The sequence below is a fragment of the Oratosquilla oratoria genome, chromosome 35 (assembly GCF_046742065.1).
Source record: "Oratosquilla oratoria isolate Oo_2021 chromosome 35, ASM4674206v1, whole genome shotgun sequence".
NCBI lineage: Eukaryota > Metazoa > Arthropoda > Malacostraca > Stomatopoda > Squillidae > Oratosquilla > Oratosquilla oratoria.
The window spans coordinates 11,771,164-11,790,518 of record NC_134811.1 but is presented as its reverse complement, the minus strand read 5'-3'; the positions used below and the strand labels follow the sequence as shown (position 1 = coordinate 11,790,518).

Sequence of the window (19,355 nt, the reverse complement as noted above, 5' to 3'; positions counted from 1 at the left end):
TTGACAAATGGCAGTTATCATGGAATTCGTGTGTTGGCCTTTGTAAAAAAAAAATGAGAATGTCATCATAAGGTTAATGCACTGCTTTCTTCGCGGAGAGACCTTGATGGCAAGAACATTGGGAGATAAATTAAGAGAAGTTTTAGATCAAGTTGTTGAGATGGTAAACTTTGTTAAAACTAGACCTGTCAAATCGCGTTAGTTCGAGCAGTCTTGTATTGATGTGGATTCATAACATAGACGGCTGCTTGTACAGTCTGACAAGGGGAAAATCCGTGTACAGTATTGAGCTACGACAAGAGCTTCTTGCGTTTTTTTTAAGTTAAGCAAAAAAAAAATTGTGGCCTTCGGTACAAATTTTAGACTACCAAGTTAGAGTATTTGGCCGATATATTTCATCAGCTCAGTTTTTTTTTTTAATACTAGCATATAAGGGAAAAGAGAAAATATTATCACATATATACAAACAGAATGAAAGCATTCAAGAAAAGAAACTACCGATTTGAAAAAGAAAAGCTAGCAAAGGTAATTAGGAAATATTTCCTTTGGTAAGACGCATAAATAATACAATTCCAATAATAGTTGAACATTTGACAAGTTTAAAAGGTAAATTGAGTTATTTTCCATAGCTTAATTGGATTCGAAAATCATTCATCGAAAGTTCAGATGATTTTGGTTTAGCATTAACAAAAGAAGAACTGGCTGCTATTTCCATCGATCGTGAATTGAAGATCAAATACATGGAACTGCCGACAAAAAAAAAAGTGTGTGTGTGTGTATGTGTGTCTGTGTGTGTGTGTGTGTGCGCGCGCGTGTGTGCGTGCGTGTGTGTGCGTATGTGTGTGCGCGCGTGTGTATGTGTGTGTGCGTGTGCGTGTGTGCGTGCCCGCAAATGTACAGTATGTGTTTGTATGCATATGTGTGGATGTATTGCGTTCGTATGTGCGCGTTTATGTAATGTATGTATTATATATTGGAAATGTGTGTGTGCGTGTGCGTGTGTATTCACTTGGTCTTGGTCGTGTGTGTGTGCGTGTATGTGAGCGTGTGCGTGTGTGTGTGCGTGCGTGTGTGTGTGTTTGCTTGTGTGCAGGCGTACTTGATTGTACATATTCAGAGTGAAAGAAAGAGGAATCTCGAGCATTTGTAGACACTAACTCTTCCTCGACTTCTATGCCGTCCACGAGTGTATATGTATTCACATTTTGCACTTGGCCAAGCGCACTTGTGCTCACATTTATTAGGAGACGAATCATGATCTAATGTGCACGCATGTACACACACGCACACACACACACACACACACACACACACATTATCCATAAATCGGTCATATATGAGCTCTGAGCTCTCTTCCAGGAGGGAATTAGCTGTCGATAACGAGTCCAACACGTGATCCAAGACAATGGTGAATCATACACACACATACACACACGGCTCGATGGCGCACTTGGTATAGTTCCCGGTCGCCACTACGGCGGTCCGGGTTCGAATCCCAACCAGGGTTGAAATAATTTCATTACCGCTACGCTGCGAGGCGTTACTCCAACTCGTGGGCGGGTAGTTGTGTATGTGTGTACGTGTAAGGTCACAGCACGTGATCCAAGACCGTAGTGAATCACACACACACACACACACACACACACATGCATACACACACGCACACACACAGGCACACACACAGGCACACAATGATATGACTGCCTTATTATCTCGTGGTTTTGATGAATAGTGGCGTAATGAGAGTATGTTTCTTCTTCCATGCCCATAAAATGTTCACAACTTTATGAGGTTGTGTTAATGCGTTCACAGAGCTCGCTGAAAAAGAAACGATACAGTTCTACAACAACCTAGACACGTCTTTAGGAATAAACCTTCACGCACATGTTCTCACGTGTGTGTTTCATACACAGGTGCAGATGATGAGCCATCACTTGTGCCGCAAGTGTGCACCACGCCATCCTAAGCTCCAGTGATTCAGTGTCCGAGAACATCGCACCGAAACGTACTCGAGTCTTCCTAGCGACTGTTAACACACACACACTCACTCCCTGCGATTGGCCTTCAAGGGGGCACTTTTAAGTCCTATTAGTACAGTGTTTCTGTTCCTTGTCGTGCGCGCGTGCTCGGTGCGGTGTTTGAAGTCGAGAACGATCTAGGACTACGTGAAGGGGGAAATGTGGCTTTGAGCATACTTTGTGCGTGTGTTGCGGTGGTCATGAAGTAGGTTAACTGATAAGGTGTGCAGTATAAAGCATATACCACGTGTGGATTGCTGCTGCATAGTCTGTGGTAAGAAGTGGTTCTGCAGTCACAACGTAGGATTTGATTGAGGTAGTGGAGAGATTATGCTGCTGCTGGAGTGTTATTGAGTTCGCAGCTGTGGTGGAGATACTGTGGATTAAAACATATGGTTGTTTTGGCGTTGGTGTGTCCATAGATTGTCAGCGTGACCAAAGAGCCCGTGGGTTGACGATCCTTGTCAAGGAACGGGTCTCCAAGCCTCGTGAGGTGTTGAGCTGAGGCTTTCATATCAACGAAACGACGATCTGAAGACTCTTTGCGTATCTTAGTCTAGCACCGGTTGTCCAAGAGCATCGACCCGGAGACCAGCGTGGACGACGTTCCCAGCGTACTCCTCAGTCCACGTCAGCACCATGATGTCCCAGAACGAAGTGACCTACACGTCCCTCCCTCAGGACGAAGGCGAGGAGAAGCACACGTACATCTCGACATTGCCTTCGCCACGTGATGGGCACGACTGTCGGGTCACAGCCATCACGTTCACGGTGATCATGGTCATAGGGACCACTCTGGCTATCGTCCTGCCTCTCACCCTCAAGAAGACTGACGCCAAGGAAGAACAACCTGTCTGGGTGTGGGACCCCAAGAACGAGGGCATCATCATGAAAGAGTCGGAAGGACTAAGCCCTGAGGACTTGTCCAGTAACGGGGGCATCAGGGGAAAAGACAAGAATGACAAGGAGGACTTCGTTCTCGCAAAGCCAGCCCCGGACAAGGAGTACAATAACTGGCACCAGAATACCCCCACGACCACGCAGCCTCCTAAAATTAGTGTCACCAACAGTGTAGAGTTGCCAAAGAAAACGACAACGCCTTCCAAGTTGCCTGGAGGCTTTGTTCACACGACGTTGCGTCCGAGTTTTCAATCTGATGACCTAGGACAGCAAAAGAAGGTAAAGAAGAAAAAACAGAGACACACTCACACATATACACGCACGCATGCAGGCACCCACGCACGCACGCACACACACACAAACACACACACACACACACACATATATATATATATATATATATATATATATATATATATATATATATATATATATATATATATATATATATATGCACGCCCGCATGTACATGTATATGTGCACTCAGGCTCATATACACATGCACACACACACACAAACACCCACCCACACATATCTGGTGTATACATAAGGAAATAGCTAAGATAGCGTTTTTATGAATACATTTTTAAGTTTGTCTGATGCAATATATTTTGGTGGCGGTGGTGGTCCTTGGGCTCCAGATAATATCAATAAACACACACACACATTATGTATACATTTACATGTACACACACACACATTATATATATATATATATATATATATATATATATATATATATATTTATATATATATGTATATATATATATTTATATATATATATATATATATATATATATATATATATATATGTCTTGTTGAAGACCAATGCTAAGTCAGTTTCAACTATCTTCTTAGTTGTTTTTTCCATTCTTCTTATATGTTTCTTATAGTCCAGGGGTAGATTAAATACATGTCTACCGAGTTCCATGGTATATTGACACTAATTATATAGATACAATCGCAAGCTTTCGGTTGTTACATACAACCATCTTCAGGCAACCGAAAGCTTGCGATTGTATTTATATAATTAGTGTCAATATATCATGGATCTCGGTAAACTTGTGTTTAATCTACCCCTGGACTATAAGAAACATATAAGAAGAATGAAAAAAACAACTAAGAAGATAGTTGAAACTGACTTAGTATTGGTCTTTAACAAGACATGTCTACAAGAAAATTTACTGCCAAAATATACTAATGTATATATTCATATGTATATATATATATATATATATATATATATATATATATATATATATGTTTGTATGTATGTATATATGTGTATGTATATATATATATATATATATATATATATATATATATTGATAAGTATTTTAGACAAATTATTTGGATGATGGAGAACATAAACACAGGGGAAGGCTCGGAACCCTAAACACTCTAACGTTTCGTTCGCGTAGAACTTCTTCAGAGAGTGTATGTAGAACTGCAATTGAAGTTTATGTACTAAATCTAATTACCTTTTCGGACACTTGGGAAAGGTCGTCTTTCTGGCGTGTTTTAGAATTAAAATACTAGTTTCTTTAGCTAAATTGATAAACCCTCCTCGATGATTCGATGAATTATTAGTTGAAATATATGCTGATTCAACAATTCTTCTAGTGAATTTATCAAAACCTTTATGTAGCACTTCAGCTTCTCTCCAGTTTGGTAAATGATCGAATTTTTCCGCATGAACTACTAAAGAATTAGATGTCCTATGTGCTTTTATGTCGTTTTTATGTTCATAAATTCTTTTTTCTAATCCTCTTGACGATTCGCCAAAATAAGCCATTGAGCAACTATTGCACGGGATTTTGTATACGACGCTGTTTTCGGAATTGGTTCTCTTTTCGGAAGTCTTTATTAAATCACCTATCATCTTGTTAGTTATTTTAGCTATGTTTATACCTGATTTTGTTAAATATTTGTCTATTATTGGTGACGTTTCTGAGCCAGGTACTGATATAAAATTGGTATTATTTTTATAATTTCTCTCTTTCTTTCCGCGATTGTAAATATATATTGCTTTTCTTTTTGTTCTTTTCAACATTCCCTCTGGATATCCAAGTTTTTCAAAGGTTTTCATAATGTAATCAAATTCGCTTTCTAGGTATTCATTACTACAGATTCGTAGTGCCCTGAGAAAAAATCCTATTACTATACCACTCTTTGTCCTATCATCATGTGCGGAGAAGTAATGTACTAAATCCTCTTTGTTTGTTTCCTTTCTGTATACTGAGAAAGTTACAGTTTTTCCCACTCGTCGTATTAACGTATCTAGGAAGGGCAATTGTCCGTTTTGTTCCTCTTTTACGGTGAACTGAATATCGCTGTTGACTGCGTTAAGCATTCTCACTTTATTATTTACATTGGTGTTTTCGGGGATGATTGCGAGGACGTCGTCTACATTATGAAAACCTTTGAAAAACTTGGATATCAAGAGGGAATATTGAAAAGAACAAAAAGAAAAGCAATAAATATTATATATATATATATATATATATATATATATATATATATACAGTATATATATACATTATATATACATATATATACATATATCTATATACATACATATATATATATATATATATATATATATATATATATATATATTGCAGTAATTCACAAGGCACACGTGAAAATAATATGCAGAAAAAAACACTGGGAAATAAGAAGCTTAGTCCGAACGTTTTCGTCTGTTTAGGACATTATCAAGGAATACACAGTTACAGAGACAAAGGTGGATATATATATATATATACATAAAGTAAAAGACAAGCTAGGAACATGGGAAGTACACACAAGATGCTTCACAATCAGGTAGAGCCGATGTTTACATATACGGACGTTTGGTCCATGACGTTACGTCACCCCCGCTTAGTAGCACTTGGAGAAGTTCTTACAATTTTATCAATAACAAAATCATCAAGTTTAAATAATCCTAAACTTTAATTGATATTATGGTCAAAGGTTTGTTTAATATGACTGGATTCGATGATGTTTCTTTCTAATAAGGATCTACAAGAAATTATTACATTCGAATTATCCCAGTCAATAGGATGATTGTGGTCTCTTACATGGACAAAAAGGTCACTGGAACTTTGCCCACTCCTTACACTATATTTGTGCTGATTTATCCTAGTTTTTAAGTCTTTACCAGTTTGGACGATATAAAATTTGTTACATTTAAGGCATGGAATAGAGTAAACACAACCCTCGTTTGCTTCAGGTGAATTTTTAATGAGCTTACTTTTTATAGTATTATTTTTGAAAACCAAGTTGATGTTGAAATGTTTGAGAATATTAGGCAGACCAATTAATTTCTCACTGTAAGGAAGAACCAAAAGGTTCTTTTTGTCAAATACTTTTCTTACGTGTGAGGTGTTATGGAAAGTTTTGTAAGCCATTTTATGAGAAGTGTTTACTAAGTGCTTTGGATATTTTAATTCAGAAGCTATGCTATATATCTTCCTCAGCTCATCATCCAAAAATTCCAGGCTACATATCCTGTAAGCTCTAAGGAACATAGAACTAAAGACAGAAAGTTTTGTCTTCTGATGATGAGCCGAGTAAAAGTGGACATATGATGCGACATTAGTAGGTTTTCTATAAACGTCATATTTAAATTGTTTACCATTTCGATGAATTAAAATATCCAAAAATGGCAACTTATTCTCTATTTCTATTTCAAAAGTAAATTTGATTGAAGGAACCATACCATTTAGTTTTTCAAGAAATAAATCTAAGTTACGATTAACTGGCCAAAGACACAAGATATCATCAACATATCTTTTCCACACAACTTGTTGGGGAAGAATCCTAGGTAGTAGTTTCATCTCAAAGAATTCCATGTACAAGTTACTAAGTACTGGGGACAGAGGATTTCCCATTGCCATACCAAATTTTTGTACATAGAATTCACCATTAAAAACAAATTTACAATTTACAATACACAACTTAATAAGTTCAATTATGGTTTTAGCTGGAAGTGGCAAGTCATGTTTTGATAATAATTCTTCTTCTCTTCACCCGTGTCCCCGTAATTGACTTATTTGTATATCTTGAAGAAGAATTATTATCAAAACATGACTTGCCACTTCCAGCTAAAACCATAATTGAACTTATTAAGTTGTGTATTGTAAATTGTAAATTTGTTTTTAATGGTGAATTCTATGTACAAAAATTTGGTATGGCAATGGGAAATCCTCTGTCCCCAGTACTTAGTAACTTGTACATGGAATTCTTTGAGATGAAACTACTACCTAGGATTCTTCCCCAACAAGTTGTGTGGAAAAGATATGTTGATGATATCTTGTGTCTTTGGCCAGTTAATCGTAACTTAGATTTATTTCTTGAAAAACTAAATGGTATGGTTCCTTCAATCAAATTTACTTTTGAAATAGAAATAGAGAATAAGTTGCCATTTTTGGATATTTTAATTCATCGAAACGGTAAACAATTTAAATATGACGTTTATAGAAAACCTACTAATGTCGCATCATATGTCCACTTTTACTCGGCTCATCATCAGAAGACAAAACTTTCTGTCTTTAGTTCTATGTTCCTTAGAGCTTACAGGATATGTAGCCTGGAATTTTTGGATGATGAGCTGAGGAAGATATATAGCATAGCTTCTGAATTAAAATATCCAAAGCACTTAGTAAACACTTCTCATAAAATGGCTTACAAAACTTTCCATAACACCTCACACGTAAGAAAAGTATTTGACAAAAAGAACCTTTTGGTTCTTCCTTACAGTGAGAAATTAATTGGTCTGCCTAATATTCTCAAACATTTCAACATCAACTTGGTTTTCAAAAATAATACTATAAAAAGTAAGCTCATTAAAAATTCACCTGAAGCAAACGAGGGTTGTGTTTACTCTATTCCATGCCTTAAATGTAACAAATTTTATATCGTCCAAACTGGTAAAGACTTAAAAACTAGGATAAATCAGCACAAATATAGTGTAAGGAGTGGGCAAAGTTCCAGTGACCTTTTTGTCCATGTAAGAGACCACAATCATCCTATTGACTGGGATAATTCGAATGTAATAATTTCTTGTAGATCCTTATTAGAAAGAAACATCATCGAATCCAGTCATATTAAACAAACCTTTGACCATAATATCAATTAAAGTTTAGGATTATTTAAACTTGATGATTTTGTTATTGATAAAATTGTAAGAACTTCTCCAAGTGCTACTAAGCGGGGGTGACGTAACGTCATGGACCAAACGTCCGTATATGTAAACATCGGCTCTACCTGATTGTGAAGCATCTTGTGTGTACTTCCCATGTTCCTAGCTTGTCTTTTACTTTATGTATATATATCCACCTTTGTCTCTGTAACTGTGTATTCCTTGATAATGTCTTAAACAGACGAAAACGTTCGGACTAAGCTTCTTATTTCCCAGTGGTTTTTTCTGCACACACACACATATATATATATATATATAGATATATATATATATATATATATATATATATATATATATATATATATATATACATATATACATACATACATATATATATAAATATATATATATATATATATATATATACATATATATATACATATATATATACATATGGAAAAAGAGAGTCACGGGTCTCGTTCCTAATTTATTCCTGACCGGTTTCGCTTGCAGCTTCTTCAGAGGAATGTTAACATTCCTCTGACGAAGCTACAAGCGAAACCGGTCAGGAGTAAACTCGGAACGAGGCCCGTGACTCTCTTTTGCCACCTTTTTCAACTTGTCACAATGTCTCAATATATATATATATATATATATATATATATATATATATATATATATATGTGTGTGTGGGTGTGTGTGTGTATATAAATATATGTGTATATATGTGTGTATATAGACAGTATATATTTACTCACATATATGTATATATATATATATATATATATGTATATATATGCATATATATATATACATGCATATATAATTATATATATATATATATATACAGTAGCGAGCATAAGTTAAGGGACAGTAAAACACTTTCTGAATAAATCTTTATTGTAACTTAAGTATTTAATCAAGAGACCTGTAAACTGACACAGATTTACATACACTTCTAGTATGAATTCTGATGAAGTTTCAAAGCAATAGATAGACCGGTTAGTAAATAAGCAGAAGAATAGTACAACAGTTACATTTCCATGCAGTGCAAAAGTTAAGGGACACATCAAAACATGCAACCAAAAACCTTGTTGATGTCAAATTAGCTCTTATTTGTAAGTATTTATAAGACTTTCTGCATCAAGCCAATTATAGCTTAAGCTTGTACATTATTGGAACGCCTTAAAATTCATCATGGCGCCTGCAAAACGTCAACAAGTGTCTGAAGCAGAGAGAAACCGCATTGTGTCTTTACACAAAGATGAATTATAATTTTCAGAGATTTCACGTGCAATAGGGAGATCTCGCAGTATCGTGCAACGCATTGTAGCTAGATTCAAACAGTCAGGAAACGTTAAAACTTTGCCAAAGACCGGCAGACCTCGAAAAAACCAATGCGAGAGAGGACAGAATGATGGTGAGACAGAGCATGCAGGACCGTTTTAAGACTGCAGCTGAAATTTCTCGCGAGATGGGTGAAACTTCCAGTGGCACAGTGTCTCGATTTACGGTTTCACGTCGACTGAAGCAAGCTGGTTTGTTGGCACGTGTTCCTGCTGAGAAGCCTTTGATCTCAAAGAAAAATAAAAAACTACGTCTTCAGTTTGCCCAAGAACATGTTGTATGGTCGGACGCACAGTGGGCTACAGTTCATTTCAGTGATGAATCCAAGTTTAATGTGATCGGGTCTGATGGAAAAAAGTATGTCAGACGCAAATTAGGTGAAAGGTTGTCTCCAAAGTGCGTCAAAAAGACAGTGAAATTTGGAGGAGGTAGTGTGACGGTGTGGGGAGCCATTTCTGCTGCCGGGCCTGGACCGCTTGTTCGCCTGCATGGTACAGTAAATGCAGCCGTATACAAGGAGCTACTTCGACAGCATGCGCTACCAAGTTTACGAGCTGCAGCTGCACAACCACCCATTTTCATGCAAGAAAATGCTCCTTGCCACAAAGCCAAGTCCGTTACCACATTCTTGAGGGACGCGGGGATATCAGTTATGAATTGGCCAGCCCAAAGCCCTGATCTTAATCCAATAGAAAACGTATGGAAGATCATTGGAGAACGTGCGCAAGCCAAAAATCCAGAAAAACAGGACAAACTATGGGAATATTTGGAAGAAGAGTGGAAAAAGTTGACTCCGGAGTTTTGTAGAACATTAATAGGTTCCTGTGGTAAACGATGCAATGAGGTTATTCAGAACAAGGGTATGTTCACCAATTATTGATACTCTTGATATTTTTTGATGGTGTCCCTTAACTTTTGCACTACATGGAAATGTAACTGTTATACTATTCTCCTACTTATTTACTAACCGGTCTATCTATTGCTTTGAAACTTCATCAGAATTCATACTAGAAGTGTATGTAAATCTGTGTCAGTTTACAGGTCTCTTGATTAAATACTTAAGTTACAAGAAAGATTTATTCAGAAAGTGTTTTACTGTCCCTTAACTTATGCTCGCTACGGTATATATATATATCTGAGTTTATTCCTGACCGGTTTCGCTTGTAGCTTCTTCAGAGGAGTGTCAACATTCCTCTGACGAAGCTACAAGCGAAACCGGTCAGGAGTAAACTCGGAACGAGACCCGTGACTCTCTTTTGCCACTTTTTTCAACTTGTCATAATGTCTCAATATATATATATATATATATATATATATATATATATATGTATATGTATATATATGTATGTGTATATATAAATATATATATATATATTTATATGCTAATAAGAACCCGGGTACGTGTGTTCACTTATGCAAGTTAGACAACTTGGAAAAAAGAAACTAACGAGCAAAGCGCTTTCGTATATTACATCTTCAGTGCACTGAAGATATAATATACGCAAGCGCTCTGCTTCTGTAGTTTCTTTTTCCAAGTGGTCTACTTTGCATACACACACACACACACACACACACACACACACACACACACACACACACACACACACATATATATATATATATGTATATATATGTATATATATATATATATATATATATATATATATATATATATATTGGTTTTGGTTAGGAAACTGTAAATTTCCATGATCAAATACCGGTACACGAGAACGTTGGCGGCCAAAATATCTGTATGAGAGATGCATTTGGGGCCTGAATTTCAACGTCTACATTGCACTTTGGTGTTATTATGCTCCCGAGGTAGGATAACTGCTTGGCTTACTTGAGCGTTAGATATTGTAATGGATAACATGATGACATAATGGGTAAAGGACGTGATGTAATAGATGACATTCCAACGAGATTGATAGTTGATGGTAATTTTTGTTTAAAGAAACAGCAACTCAGGCTGAAATAATCAATTATAGTTTCCAGTTTATTTTCATTAATGAATGATATCTTATAGTGAAAGGATCTTATAGTGAAAGGAGATGTATGCAGTAATAGTAAAAGGATATAAACGTTGAAGTGATGGAAGTGAAGAATCACTGACTGTGAGAAAGACCTTAGATGCGAATGAGAGCAGGGAGCAATTTGCATATGATATTAAACACTCTAATTGTGTGTTTACTAAAAGGAATATTGCTGCAGGTTTTGAAGAGGACAAACGTGGTACCAGCCCATAATAGGAGGAAATGAAGAGTTACCACTGTTCTGTTGACCGGTGTCCCTTACCAACTTGATTGCGAAATTATGTGAGATAATTATGAAAATTTGGTTGGTGACATACCTTGAAAAGATTATCATTTTGAAGGTGGTTGTGGATCATGTGTGTATAAATTTATATAAGTTTTTCGACAAAGTACTTCCCATCGACCATGCAAATTGAATGATTCTGTAGGACTTATGGGTAAACTTCTTGGATGAATGAAAGGTTTCCTAAATGCCAGATATATGAGAACAGTAGTTAAAGATAAGATGTCAGGATGAAGGGCCGTAACTAGCTGAGTCCCACAGGGTTCAGTACTAGTTCCTGTGAGGTTCCTTATCTACGCAAATCATGAGATAGGGGTTTCAATAAGCTTCGCTAACATGTTTGTAGACAAATACGAGGAGACTAAAAGACAAGGAGGACTACAGATTATTAAAGAAAATATTTATAAAACATATGTGCCTGGAAGCAAGAATAGAAAATTAAATTCAATGACAGAAATTTCATAATATCGGAAATAGGCAATAGTAAAAAAAAATCCATCGTTTAATTATCCTATAGAAAGTGAGACGATTGCAAAAACAAAAAGAAGAAATGTCTGACAATGTCCATAAGGGATATTTTGTCAGAGGGTAAACAGATCAGTATGATTATGGGGTAGGTTGTTGATGAACGTAAAGGCTGCCTTTCACTACATGGATGAAGAGAGGGTGAAAAAAGAGACCTTAATCTGTCCTAAATTGGGCTAGGAATCGGCTGTATGGTCCTCATACAAGATGAAAGATATAAGCAAGTTAGTGGGAATACGAAGATAAGCAAGCAACAGAAATGATTCCCAACCTTGTCGTGTAAGGATTCACTTGAGAAGGCGTTGTTTCTCAAGTGTTGGTGACACTTTTTGCCACACTCTGTTAACGCCTAAACCTAACCTGCACATCTGTAGTGCAACCTAAACGACTCGAGTCCCTTCGTTCCTGAAGCACTTCTCAGAATTTTTATTCTATCCACATCTGGGAGACATTTTTATTCGGCTGAAGAAGGACTCAATGTGTGGACAGAAAGGGGGTCTTGCTCCCTATAGAACCTCTTCTATCTTGAATCCACGTTAGTAGACGTCCTCTTATGGCTAACAACAGGAATATATATTCAGATAAGCGGTAACTCTGGGAGCCGATGGGCTGAGGCCCGTCGGGAACCACGCCGAACATGCGACTTCGCCCTGTATTGCCACCACCGCATTCCCTACAGCGAGTGCCGGATATCTCATCCACCCAAAGGGACCGACCTTATCGTTCTCCTGGGTCTTTTCTCTTTTCTTTTCAAGTTTCCAGGGCTGGCACCCGCCCGGACCTCAACCTTGCAAGAGTCCGCAACTCCCGGCGTCTCGGTCCTGCTTTCACTCTATTTATCAAAAGAATGAGGAAGTGAGTTGGAGTTGTAATAGTGGGGATAGGCAGAAAACTGGAAAACACTGGGGGAGGTAAACCAAAGCAAGGTTTGGTGTAATAGAAAGTCGGAAAGAAAGTGAATTGAAGTGGAAGGAAATGGTTGCAGGCGTGATAGTTATTTGTGTGGTGTTTGTGGTTGCAGCAAGGAGTGGGTAGGTTTCACTTTTCGCATTTTAGACATAATGAAATATGGTACATAATATATACTCTTAAAATAGAACCTGTACATAAATATAAATGATGGATCTAAGCACAAGTGTCGGAGACACACACCTCTGAAATTTTTCATAAACCCCAAAAGCCATTTCCGCCGAGTCAAAGCATACACTGCTTCATGATTTATTAAACAAAAATAAAGAGTATCTCCTAGTCATCCCTTCATCCATTCACAATCTTCCTTTATTCATCCTTGTCTATTGCACTTTTTCTTTACGCGACATTCTACGTACATCCAAAGCCCCCTTTTACCCCATCCATCTACCTCATTCTCGGTACACCTGTCAAGCTTAGTCCATCCACTTCTGGTTTGTACACTCTGTTAACCTTTCTTCATTATTTTTACTGTATGTCCAGGCCACTTCAACATTCTCTGGTCTATCCTATCCCACAACTCCCTTTTCAACCCCATTTCTCTTCCTCACGTTCACATATCTCACTCTATCCATTCCTGTGACACCTATCAAATTGCTCAAACACTTCATCTCAAAATATTCAGTCTTCCCTTATGTCTTCCTTATTTATCAAGTATCAGTTCCATAGTGTTGTGGATACGATCAATCCTGCATATAACATTCTCTTTCCATTCCTCACCAAAAAACCTGTTTCTCACAATACTTTTTATTGCACCCAGGCTTCCTTTACTATCTAATTCACCTCAATATCCACTCCTCCTTTCACCGTCACATGCGACACCAAATACTGAAAGATTTCCACTTCTTCAATCGTCTCAACCTTCACAATTATATTCAACCTTCCACTATTATCATTCCTTGCACATCTTATAGTTTTATTTTCCACATCACTTCGTAATTTTCTTCTCTCACATACCCTTCCAAATTCAATCACCAACTGCTTCAGTCTCTCCACAGCATCATCTACTCGAACAGTGTCATCCATAAATAGCAACTGGTTCATTTCCTTTCTTCCCATTTTCACCTACTTGTCCCAACCTTCTTCCTAACACTTGTGTTTAGCTCCCTAACAATCCCATTCATATACATATTGAATAACAATGGCGACACCACACAACTATGATGCAGCACAGCGTTTATCTTAAATCATTCACTCTCTCCATTTTCAACAGTCACATATGCCTTATCACCCAGCCCTATTACCTATGTAGAATATTTGGCTGCCTTCAATAAATTTTACCCACTCCATAAATCTATAACACACTCAACAGTTTCTCTATCAACTGTATAAAATGTTTCCCCAAGCCCATGAAAGTCCTCCAAAAAATATAATTATGGTTTGTTAAATACTTCTCACATACGTGTCATATAATGCAACTTCTTTGTCTCCAAAACCCATACCGTTTCTCTGTTATTACACTCTCTGCTCTCCCTTTGAGACTCTTAATCAATGCATAACCAGACACCTTATCGACCACACTCAAAATACCGATTCTTCTAAAGTAGTATATTCATATTTATGTATCTTCCATTTGCATTAGTACTACGCATGCAAACCATTCACTGGGACACTTTCTTCTCTTATATACACATTGAACAATCTCACCAGATATTCCTAAATTGCTTCATTTTGAGTTTGTGATGAAACGGAGGGCAACGTCCTGAAATTTCTGATATGAGTAGTTGTTTGTGGGGCATGTCATCTGCCTCGATCTGAGAGATTGACGAAATATTGGCCTGAGCAGCGCAATATACACTCAATGCTTTGTAGCCAGTAGTGGCAATGAAGCGCTTTACTTGTCCTAACGCAGCCTTAGCCTTCACTTTCTGAGTAAAAATAGTCCAGATCAGGTCCACCATGCTTTCAAATACACTGACGTCATCCTATGGTATCTTGGCGTCATCTACGAGTATTTAAGAGAAGTTTCCGTAATTTCCTGTTGTTTGCTGTGGTGAAAACATACTCCATTGCATCTCACCGCGCCACCTCTAATCCTATGCATGTGCACCGTCAAGTATGTTGTCCATTACTCTCAAAACTTCTTTCAGTGTTTTGTGTCTGCTTATGTGTTTAGTGCCGTCCCTATGCGACAAAGAGAGGGTCTGGCTGCTGAGTGAGTGGAACTGCTGTAGAAGGTCAGAGGTGTAAAGTTTTTTCAGAGGGCCAGGACAGGACCCCTGGCACTCTAGCTTTAGGTACAAAAGGTGAAGACAGACAGTCCCACCTTTTTATTTCATTTATTTATTTATTCATCTATTCATTAAGTTATTAATTTATTCATTTATTTATCAATATATTTATCTATTTATTGATTATTCGATTGATTAATTATTTATTTACTTGTTTATTCATTTATCTTTATCTATTTATTAATCTGTTTATTTATTTATTCATTTATTTATCTACTTATTCTAGTCTGTTTTCTGTTCTGTCAGGTAGTTGCCGTTAGGCAATATTGAATTAGCCAGGTGGCAGGGATAAAAAAAAAAGGACATCTGTTACGGAGAGGTTAAGGTCAAAATTGAAAATGGCCGAGAGTTAGCAGGTTAGGGGTAGCCTTGGGCACGTGATTCCTCCTACTCTTCCTGGTGGGCCCCTTTGTGCGAGAAGGATGCTGTTGAGGACAATGAAAAACATGTGCGTTGTAGGATACACAGCACGATGGAGGAAGGCACGTATGAATTTGTAGAAAGAGGACGAAGTGACTCGGTGTGGTGGTGGGGCTCATGGGAGAAGGATACGTAATTTCGCTTTCTAGATGACATTCTTGAGTGAAACCCCAATTGGAATTCTAGGTTGCATATTAATAGGACCTGTCTCAAGTCAAATTTCTGTTGGAGTTTCAAGAACTTTCGGGCTCCGAGTATCTGGTGATGTGCGCCACACACAAACCAAACTTCTTCCTCTGTCCACTCACGATTTGATGTCGTGATCAAGTCATTCTCTAATCAGGTTGTCCATGTGTCTTCATGACTCTCGTGTCACGTGATTTTTCAAATGATGCCGTCGTGGGGCGCATACCAAAGAAAATAGAGTGAAATGCCCCTTTTTTTTTTTTTTTTTTTTTTTTAGGAGAGCTTCAGATATCTGAAACAAAAACTAAATCCATTCACCAAAGTGACACCCTCTCACCTCAGCCGAATAAATTCGTCAGACGTTAACCAATACAAAATACATAAATTCGAAAAAGCGTCTTAAGGTCGAAGGTGTAAAATCTCAACCCGTAGATTTAATCGGGTTGAAAGTGCAGATTCCCCTTTTAGCAACATCATCCATTCTTCCGTCAATTTACTTCCCAGGGATCGTTTCACATTTGCTTACCACTGTCCTAATACTGTGCATAAGCGAGATGTGAATGTTCACTAAAGGTTAAGAGGTATTGATTGATTAATTGATTAATTGATTGATTGAATATTATCTGTCGTCGTGACTGCCAGAATTATGGACGTCGGAAGGTTATGATGGAATGACTTTCATGTATGATACAGCTTACCCTACCAAACTACGCTCTGATGTACTTGGAACAAACAGGGAGATATTTGAGCAATAGATTGGTTAAACATTACCGGTCTGTTAAATATGTACAAAAAATTCGGCTGTATTCCACCATGTTAAATCACAACCACCATTTTGAATGTGGAAAGACCAAACTAATGTTCAAATCTAGTTGTGGTTTCAGGAGGAAGATTGATGAATCAGCCCTTATTGAAGAACGTCCTAACTTTAACATGTCGAAAAGATAATGGTTTCCAGACATAATCTTAAGTTTAGTGGTGAGATTTTTGGTTAACTATCCTCTCCCTTCTGACCCTACGCATGACGCATACAGGTTACCTAGCCTGCACCAACGGCTGTTTGAATTAATTTCCAAAACACCTCCTTCGTGACAGAGGGATGCATTTTGCCTTAACATCACACTTAAGACTACTTTACTGAAGAGGGATGCAGTTGACAGCCGAAATATATTATTTACCTTTTTCCATTTTTTCACTCTGACAGTGGGAGTTTTGTGATATATATACACATGTACACACACACACGCACATACACACACACACACACACATATATATATGTGTGTATATATTCCTTTGAGAAAGCATATCTGCGAAACTAATCAGAAATAAACTCAAACTAAGACTTCTGTGTTTCTAACTCCCACTTACGTATGGTATGTGTATATACATATATATATATATATATATATATATATATATATATATATACATATATATATTGGTTAAAATCAACCGCGCTAATAGATTGAACTATCTTAAGTTGTATATATTCTTAAAGGCATATTGAATTATATGCTACGGCAAATTGGGATCTGATGAGTTTTCAATCAAGATTTTCAAGTCTCCTGAATACATCTCTATCAAAGAGAGGTAAAGAAAAAAATAACTTACCGGTAGTAGCCATCTAATGGGTGGAACAAGTAACAAGACATTTCACTAATCTCAGTTAGCATCTTCAACTGTGACAGATACAAAGAAAGTCAGATTATAAAGGCAGAAAGTAAACACTGGGAGAGGGTACATATAGACACTTGGAGAGATCATATAAGAGGCGACCGTTACTGTGATCTAAAACTGGAAGGGATACATTGGGAGTTGGTACGTCAGACGTCTGCAAAGGCGAGTTATGGTGAGTCTGATGTAGTGATCTTGGGGTGTATAGTCTTCAAATGGACACTGGAACTGATACACTAGACTCACTCACACGATGTCGGTAGGACGTGGGGAGCTGTCGTTCTTCATAATGAGGTGTTTGGTTCTCTTGTTCTTATAGTAAATTAATAGTTTTGTGCGATTTGTCTCGTTGGTAGGGTTAACGTTGTCTTTAACAATGCAGAGAAGTGCCCTCTCTCCCTCCTTATACGTGTTCGACATGTAAGCCCTGTAGAACAAGGTAAAGGTGTTACCTTCTACAGGAGTCTTCTATCCCTCGTGCCACTTGTTCATGGTTGAAGTTCTCCTTCCAGACCTTCTTATCTATCTACATACCAAAGGCCCCTTCCCCCTTATAAAGGAGATAGCAAGCCAATCATACACACACCCCAATTCACCCCGTTCCCATCCGTCACCCATTTATTTCTCTTTCATCTTAGTTCCTCATGAATGAAGGATCATCCGTCTCCCGTCCACTGCCCGGGTCAGCAGCGATGCACCAAGACCCATCACATCCTGAACAGGGCACCACCGCTTCTCCTCCATGGCGACCTCCCTCTTTGTCCCCTTATGCAAAAATAGAGAGAAAACGAGGAGAAATCTCTTCTGGCCGCTTTGATTTATAGACCCTCTTATGCCTGAATATGTTGTAAGAGAAAAATATAGAGCGGGGCGTCCTTAGTCCCCTCAATGAGTCGTACTTATTCGTTTTCTATGGCTCACTGCATCACGGTGGCAGTTTCCTCTCCCAACCAGCCCCATCCCCAACTACCACGGAGGGATCAGCACGGGGGTAAATTCATAGAGGTGGTAAAGAAGAGGTTAAAGGGAACACCATAAATGAGGGACAGGAGTTGTTCAAAAGTATCACCATTCCTTTATGAATAGAGACTTTAACACAAATGAATGACATGTGGTTCTGACGGGCGCTCAAAAAATGAGTCCCTGATGAGTCCCTGCATGTCATCATGGAGTCAACACCCCAGTGCGCTATAATACCCAAAATTTAAGGAAAAAGAACTGGTTGCACTAAAACAACCCCTATGGAACTTCTACACCCAGAAATCAAAATCCTTCCCATAGAGCATACCATCACAATGATAAGAACCGTTTCATGCAAGATCTCTAGAATCTCCCCACCTTTCTCGCATACTGAGGGGAAAAAATACCACTTAAATATCAACAGTATGGTTATGCATCCATTCTCACAGTGTTCTCTTCTATGTTTCATGTTCAGTAAACATAAAATGACCATTTGTACCCAGTATGTCATTGTGATTTCACATTTTGTTACTGTAACCTTTCTTTTCCAGGAAAGCACCACTTCACTACCTCCTGTCGTTGCTCAACCCACAGAGAAAACGAAGGAGGACAAAGACGACTCAAGCATATTATCTCAATTCTTACATTACATCACTGGCAA

The 19,355-nt window shown here is 37.8% G+C and overlaps 1 protein-coding gene across 1 annotated transcript in view; it reads left to right on the top strand.

Moving 5' to 3' along the window:
• The first annotated feature begins 1,993 nt into the window (after positions 1 to 1,993).
• LOC143018789 (uncharacterized) overlaps positions 1,994 to 19,355 on the top strand; it is a 20,473-nt gene continuing 3,111 nt past the window's right edge. The window contains exons 1-2 of the mRNA XM_076174368.1: positions 1,994 to 3,197; positions 19,246 to 19,355. The exon at positions 19,246 to 19,355 is cut by the window's right edge and continues 340 nt beyond it. Coding sequence (XP_076030483.1) covers positions 2,658 to 3,197; positions 19,246 to 19,355 — 650 coding nt within the window. The 5' untranslated portion in view covers positions 1,994 to 2,657. The remainder of the gene's footprint in view (positions 3,198 to 19,245) is intronic.